An 8,389-nucleotide genomic window follows, 5' to 3' on the forward strand; every position below is an offset into this window, starting at 1 on the left:
GAAGAACCATGGGGGTAAGAGGGACCGGTTTAACGGGATATTGGTGCGGTTCAATGAGAAAGCAATGCTCAAAATGTTTCAAGCCTTGTTTTTCTATTGAGCCGTGCCAATATCACGTGCCACTGCTCCTAAAAACCCCTTAAAGCAAAAGAAAAAAAAAATAATAATTCTGATTATCAAAGGTTTTTATCTTCACTATTTTTTTTTTCTTTCTAATCTTATGTTCCATTATTTTTTCATTCAAGTATTATTAATGAGTTATGATGAATCAGGGTCTTACAAGGAACCTAGAGGGTATGACATTAATTGTAGCATATGGAAGAAGAGAAGAATTGGTTACAAGAACAAGTTTATTATTGAGACACACATTCAAGTGATGACAAGTTTTTATATATTCATCTATTAATTAATTTTCATATATAGGTCACATTGTTTTCTTTGAAATGTGATGTTTAACAGAACATGGCTTGTGCACTTCTTTAAGTTTAAGCATTGTTTTCTGTCCCTGCCTCTCTTTCTTTTCTTTTCTTTTTTTTTTGTTATGAATTTTTTCCATATGCGTAAGGAAATTGTATTTAAACATATAAAAGTTTTAAGGTACTTAAAAATATGGTGTAGGACTTGTAATAGTTCTTAAAAATAAATAAATGAAGAGTACAGCCCTTTTCAAAGATATGATGTTAATATCTTACTTTAAGAAAAAAAGAAGTTCGCTTATAATTAAAATATTTTGCTCCTAAAATACATAAATTATACTACTAGTGTTACCTAATTGCAAGAGGGTCCATACACATGCATTTATGTATGTATAATATATAGGGTACTATATATCTTTTGACATTTTTAATGAGAGAAAAAAACATCAAGAATCTTCCCATGCCTTCTTATTTATTTTGAAAGATAAGGTAGGTGAGAGAAATGAATCAACCAATTGTTGTGTATAGACTATAGAGTTGGGACGCAATTACAATAAAAATATGATCAACGAATGAAGTCCAAGCAATTTGGAATAAAAGTCACAATAAAAGTTGTCTGCATAGGTTATTTATTATACGAAAATAATAGTTAAAAATTATTAATTATTTAATACGTATCAACATATTAATTATAATTTAAGGAATCTCTATAGAGAGCCAATAAAGTATTTGTATAATGTGTACAATAAATTATTTATTTGGCTTAATATGAGTTAAAAAATGAATATCCAAAATAAAATATTACTAATTTCTCAAACACAATATATACATACTATTCAAAATAATCATCCAGAGATAATAAACATCTGATATCCTACTACTGAATCAAACATCCCTAAACTTCCATTGTACGTACATATTATACAGATACTCCATTGGCTCTCTATACTTCTTCTAATTTAAGTCATCAAAAAAATATTAATTATAATTTGAAAAAGGATAGGTAGACAAAGAAAATATTAAACAATGTGAACAATAAATATATCGGATGTTCATTTAACTAGGTGTACGGATGATTATTCTAATATTAAAATTTAGGTGGATAATTTGGAAGTGTGGTATGTTTTTATTTGATTGGTGGTTGTTCATGTTGTTCAAAAAAGTCATTGGTTACCTAACTTAATCCTTATAATTTTTACCTAAAGACATGTTTATATGAACTATTAATGAGTTATATAAGACTGTTTATTATTTATTTGAATGATGCCGTTAAATGATCGATAGTAAATTAAGATATTGTTGATATAGTTGTTGTGAAATGAAAGAGAAAAATTACAAATGTAACATGTTCATTACTTTTTACCTGAAATTACCCTCATTTGGAAGTTGAAGGAGTTTCCTCGGAGCTGAACATTGAAGAAACTGAAGTTACTTAAAGGGCACATTATGTGTGATGATTATAGTTATTTTATCTTCTTTCTAAAAACAATAATGCTTTTAGGTACAATTTGTGGGACATTGACATAACCAGAAGCTGTTGGAGGAATCTATTGACTCTTATAGTTGCTTTATTTAATATATTAGGTTCATCACATGTATTCTGCTACTCACATCAATTAAGTTGTACCAGAACAATCAATAATAATGAAAAATATACAACAATAATTCAATCAATTCTATATAGCACTTATTGTTTTTCCTCTTTTGTATGCTCATTTCCACTTTGCTTAATTATTTTAATTTCCACATGTTTCAAAGTGGAAACTGATACTTGTAACTTCAAATTGCAACAACATTTATCTTTATTTCGTTTTTTACTTTCATACATGTTACAATTAATATTTATAGGACTTAATTTTAAGATCTTATCAACAAGTATCTTTAGGATATTAGTTAAGAATATTATAAAATGAAAAATCTTATAAAAANNNNAATTTTTTTACCGTGTCTGTTGGGTAGGGTTCATGGGCCAATTATCTCCCAATTCCTAAACTAGTAGTAAGAAGTACTTTGAGCATTTTGACTTTTCTCAGCCGTTGACCTAAAAGAACAATAATTTTCTATCAAATCTCTGCCTAACCCCCCCAACAATCCATGTTCTTCCATTTGTGTAACTTTAATCATTAACATTGCAATAATCTATTAATATATATCTCTTAAGCATCTACCACATGGACCATGCTTAGTTGACTTGCAAAACATGCACTAACCTTACAAGGTACAACCACTTATGAAAGAAATGTTGGTTCTCATACAGATAAATGTGCTTTGGAATTCAAAGGCTTGGAGTTGCAATGGATCAGCTGTAACTCAGAAACACTACCATTTTTACTTCCTAAGTGAACCCTTAATAATTTTGTTTTGGTGATTAAAACCCTTGTTAATTTGTTTTCTGCCTCTTTTTAATTTTGTATTTTACTACTATTTTTAATTAAATTCAAAATCTTTACTTGTATAAATCATTAATTTAATTATGATAAATTTGTTCTCGATTTTTCAAGGAAAAAAAAATGTGTCCCTTGATCATATGATAAGTAATATTAATACCTCAACGAAAAATATATTTTGATGAGAAATAATTATTTTTATAGAAAATGATAACAATACAAAGTCATTGTTAATTCAATGAGATTTTGCACTTAAATTGCATTATATATATATTACATTTAAATAAAATAAAAATAATATCATAGATAAATAACTGAATAAGGGTGTAACTGATTAAAAAATATTAATATTACCTAAATTTTTCAGATGCACAATTATTTGTTAAAAGATAAAAATGAATTAGTAGCAGAGTGAATTATATACTAGGAGATGCTTGATTGATAGCCATTTAAGCAAAGACTATTAACACAGAGAGTGGCCCTTCAAGCATAAAAGAATGGGTTGGGTGGACTTATTATTATTACCCTATGCTTCCTCTATTTTCATGGGAGTAAGTCCTCTCTCTTATCTCTTTTTCTTCTCTTTCTCCTCCTCTCATGTAAAATGAAAATTTTCTCTATACTCATCAAAAATACATTAAGAAAAAAAAGGGGAAAAAAATGTTAAAAGCCTTGCTGCATTGCCTTAGTTATATATTATATATATATATATAAATAATCTTGTTTTCCTGTGTTAGGAAGAAGGACTTGAATTAAGCTTGTATCCATTAGAAAGAGGCATTCCACAAAGCTTTTTCACCTTCTCCACATCTTCTATGAACCTCTTTGATCCTCTCAGCAGACCTGCAAATTCCACTGCATGTCCAATCAAATGAAGCTACACACACATTCCCTGCTTGAGCTTTCCATTCACAATCTGCAACAACAGTCACCAAACGTGAGAATCAATTTGGAACTATTAATTCAAGTATTTTACATGGTCATCTAATCACATGTTAGCTATTACTAAGTATGTACTTTTGATTATTTGACGATATGTGATTGGATGACAGTGTAATATAAATTGAATTTTATAACGATTCGATAACCAAAGGAAAAAAAATCACCTGGTGGAGTGCCACAGCAGAGTCTCCTATCATCAATATGATCCACATCAAGTCCAATAAACCATGAGCCTAGTGAGACATCTTCATTGGCATACTTGTGAAGAACATGCCTGAGACAAAACAAGTACAAATAAGTCATTATAAATGGGGATCATGATGTTACCAACATTTAATTTTGTCCATAAATTTGAAGAAGCAGCTAAGGAGTAAGGACTCACCGGTTCATTGAAATATATGTAGCAAGATCTTTTGAAATGGCATACAACTGTCCTGTGGCATGGCGGAAGTACTTGTTTCCAGACTCACCGAATTTCCAGTATTCTGGTTCATGGTACCTTACACCTCTGCAGGAATTTAGGCACATAAGAAGCTGTAGAAGTGAAGTAATCACAAACTCAAAATCCTATAGATGAAAATAATTCTCACTTTTGGGAAAGAACAGGCCCGGATTTCATGCATCCGATGTATACTCGTGGTTTCGACCGGTGTCTAACTAGAGTCTCTCCAAGTGTTGCTGAAAAGGGAGTGAATAATGAGTATGATGCTAAGAAAGTAAACATGAAACCTTGTTTGATATGAGTAGTAATTTGATGTAGAGATCAAATTTTGATACCTATATTTACATGAACATCATCATCAACTTTAATGTAGAAATCAGCATCCCATAAGTTAACAGCAGTTGCAAAGTAGGTCTTTGTCTTTGCTGATAATTCAAGGTACCCTTCAACATGATCCTGCAAAATCAAACCACAGTTTTTTACACAATCTGCTAGTTTTTCTTTTAGAAATTGTAACCATGATATGAGAAAAACATGACAAAGAGTAACATTATTTACCAGCCTCAAGAAATCTCCATGCTTCCTATCTTCTGCTTCTATAGCTCTGTCTAATATACCACCTGATGTAGCACTGGAGAAAGAGGGGAATAAAGGAAGAATTAGAAGAAAGCTTCAATTTACAATTCATTCAATATAATTATGAACACTGGAAATATTCAAGTGTATCCCAATGAAAAAATAGGATTGTTGGTTCTATAAACTTCTATATTAGTTCAAATTAGATGATCTAATGTAAGCATTTCTCTTCCTATGACCAATTATAAAATCATAGAAATTACAAAAGAAAAATGAGATAGTTTACCTATGACCAATTACAAATCTGATGATAATGCCTTTCTCTTCCTCTAGCTTCTTTCTTTTCTCACCTATTTCCATGTTACCACAAGAACAGATAATCAGAAACCACAACGAATATTGTGAAAATGGTGGCAGAATACTAGAATTGATGGATCAAATTATGAACCTTGAGGCATCCAGGTTTGGCGGACGGAGTCTCTTCTTTTCCTGCTGCTAAAAGCAGTGTTGATTCCTATGACCATGAGGTACCTTCTCCTAGGAGTTGATTCAACTGCCTTTATATCTTCTGATAGAGGAGCGCCATTGCGAATCGACTCCTGAGCTGCCTTTGCAGCAGCTAACTCCATCTCCAAGTTTGAAATAGTTTTGTCCAATGTTCTACATTCAACACAATCACATAAGCCTTGAAATGAAAATTTAGCAGCACACAACACAACACAACAGCATCATGGTATATAACTTACTGCATGGCATTTTGTGTTTTGAAAACTTCCTTATAGATGCTTCTCGTTTCGCGCTTCACTTCCTTTTCTTGCAACTAAAGGAATTTCAGATTATCAAACACTGAATTCAAAACATAACAAGTGACTATGAAGACTAATGTTATGTAACATAAGCTTACAATTCTTGAATTGCAACCCTCCGAAACAACATTCAATTTTTCAGCTTCCATAGCTGTTGTCCTTGCAAGTCCTTTAGGTTCGGGAATAGTCCACATCCTGTTGTTAACACATTTTTATCAGAAAGGAACCAAAAATAACCATCTCTAACAACTTCCTATGGCAAGTACCAAAGTAGGGTAACATAAACATGCTAACTCATAGTCAAATTAAGAATCCTGAAAACAATTGAATAATCAAAGTTGTTACATTTATTTAGTTGTAACACATTAATGAAGTCATCACCATGTGCTTAATATGATACTAACAATTAGTAACAATCAAGGACAAAAAGATGCAATTAAAGAATTAAAGCACCTCCGAGTAAGTTAGACTATATCTTTTATTTAATATTACTAAATATGACAGATCTCAAAATTGAAAAGGATACATCTTTAAACGTTTCAACAACTAGTAAATATGAATAAGGGATTCAGTTACAACTACCGCAGAATAGACTAGTCACTAGAGATTAGAGGTGCCAATCAATTATTAGGTGTCAGAAGTCTTCTTCCTCATTGATTAGTGAGTATGATATGTATATATGTGAAGTAACTAGTAGTTAGGATAAACTGTAAATTATTTTTTCAACCATAATAACAAACGTTGTCTGACTCAACCTGCTGGTAGATTTGTAAACATTGGTAGAAATAATTGAACAGGAAATTAATTAGCAGTACTGAGTGCTGACCAAAATTGACTTCTTTTTCTTCTAGTTATTATTATAGAGGAGGAATAGCATCTTAAACTGAAATATGGCATGGTTCAGATGAAGATAACTTTTGCCAATTGAATTCGGATCCATTCTACTTATCCTGTTGAGTTTTGGTGTTTAAGATAATTGAGTAAATTAGAGGACAGATAAAAAATTATATATTTTTTGAAATTATATGACAAAAAATTTCTTCAAATTGGAATTTCTTCACAAAATAAATGGTCATCCAAATTCAGAAATACACTGATTATAATTTTTTTTAAAATTAGAAAAATATTAAAATTAAACATGAGGTGTGATATGAAAAGGCCTCTTCTTCAGGATTAGAAAGCCATTAAAAATTTTCAACATGGACTGGTTTTCATAAACAGAATATTGTTTGGTATTATGTATCAGAAACCTGGAAAACAACATGAAATAAGACATGACAGAGAGAATGAAATTGATGTACCTGTTGGTGAATAGCATCCCAGCACAGAAGCTTCCAATACAAAGAAAAATCATCCATCTCTGAGACAAAAAGCTTCTATGAGGAAGAAGAACCTCTCCTCTGCTCTTCAAATTCATTGTCCTTTCAAAAACACAACTTGCCAAGTTGACACTCAGAATGAGAAAACCATGTTGACAATTCTAAAGGAGTAAGAACGGGAGCAGCGAATGGTGAAGGAAAGGAAGAAAATTTCAAAGTGGGCACCTTTGAAAAGAAGGAGAAGATGAATCAGAACAGAGGAAGTGCTCTGTTTTTATTTTTATTTTTTCTAAGTGTTTTGTTCCTTTCTTTATGCTCTGTTTCAGCTATTTTGTTATATGCTTTGCTTTGTGTTGGTTCTATTCTCTTTCTTTTTATGTGTTTGTGTGTGAGAGAGAGAGAGTGTGTGTGGCTTTGCAGGTAAGGGACGTTGAAGAGAAGTGAGAAGACTTTGTAACCGCTCAGTTTTATAGTCACCATATTACCAAACCATTCTTCTTGGGGCCACCTTCTGATCTCTTTATTTATTGCTACTCCGGTAACTGTTTCTTGCATTCACATTTATACCCTCCTAATCTATTTGGCATCTTTCATTCTCTACCCTCTACTCCAACATGAAGACTTTTTTAAACAAATATTTGGGGGGTTTATTTAACACTAATTCAAGTTTTGTTTGTTTTGTTTCAATAAATAATTTGTTTTTTATCTTTATTATTAAGTGAAATTCGCGTAAATCAGTCTTATTTACTTAAGTAGGTGAAAGTTTTTTATGGGTTATGTTACAACGGATTCTAAAATTGGCCCAATTTAAGTAAAATATACTACACTTTAAATTATTCACCTAAATTTTAATATTAGAATAACCATCCGCACACATAATGAATTAAACATTCGATACATCCATTATTCATATTGTTTAATATTTTTATTGTCTATTTATACTTTTTTTTATACTTGACGTAATTTAGGACCGAATGATAAAATAAAAATATATTTGTATATGAATACATTGGATAAATCACTATTTTAAATCATTTCGGATTTAATATTACTTGTTTATTTTGTTTTGACTTTTGCTTCGAAAATATCTTTATACATATTGATCTAATCTAAAATGATTTAGTACAGTAACATAGTAAATTGTTTTAAGTAAAAACGATTTTACTAAGATTTTGAATATATACGTAAAACGGTTTAAGTTAAATCGAATTAATAGACGAGAGAAAATATTATATAAATTAAGTTGGGTTACTTCGATCTACTATAAAAAAGATATGTATTTTATATGTATAATTTTTAATATATATTTTATATTTTGTATGAATAACTAATTTGATAGTTAATTTTTTATATATACTTGATATTGTCAATAATAAAAATATTCTTATTTAATTGGTGTCTTTTTGTCACTCTCTCTAAACTCAAATTGGAGACATGGGTCTTGTGAAACATTTCTGTTTTAATGGATTTTACTATTTGACTGAAAAATTATTAGCAACTA

General features: G+C 30.4%; 1 protein-coding gene and 1 long non-coding RNA gene across 2 annotated transcripts; one reads left to right on the forward strand and one right to left on the reverse strand.

The window, feature by feature from the left end:
- On the forward strand, positions 7-523 carry LOC107612347. Its single transcript, XR_001613708.2, has 2 exons — positions 7-182; positions 273-523. It is a non-coding gene; the product is annotated as an uncharacterized LOC107612347 (long non-coding RNA).
- On the reverse strand, positions 3,135-7,352 carry LOC107613826 (probable beta-1,3-galactosyltransferase 2). Its single transcript, XM_016315991.2, has 11 exons — positions 6,871-7,352; positions 5,668-5,764; positions 5,510-5,583; positions 5,212-5,423; positions 5,050-5,113; positions 4,746-4,818; positions 4,523-4,643; positions 4,336-4,423; positions 4,128-4,253; positions 3,910-4,019; positions 3,135-3,719 (listed from the first exon to the last, which is right to left on the reverse strand). Exons 1-11 carry the CDS (start codon positions 6,984-6,986, stop codon positions 3,571-3,573), a joined length of 1,230 nt encoding a protein of 409 aa, XP_016171477.1. The 5' UTR covers positions 6,987-7,352; the 3' UTR covers positions 3,135-3,570.

The sequence above is a fragment of the Arachis ipaensis genome, chromosome B08 (genome assembly GCF_000816755.2).
Source record: "Arachis ipaensis cultivar K30076 chromosome B08, Araip1.1, whole genome shotgun sequence".
In the NCBI taxonomy this organism is placed as follows: domain Eukaryota; kingdom Viridiplantae; phylum Streptophyta; class Magnoliopsida; order Fabales; family Fabaceae; genus Arachis; species Arachis ipaensis.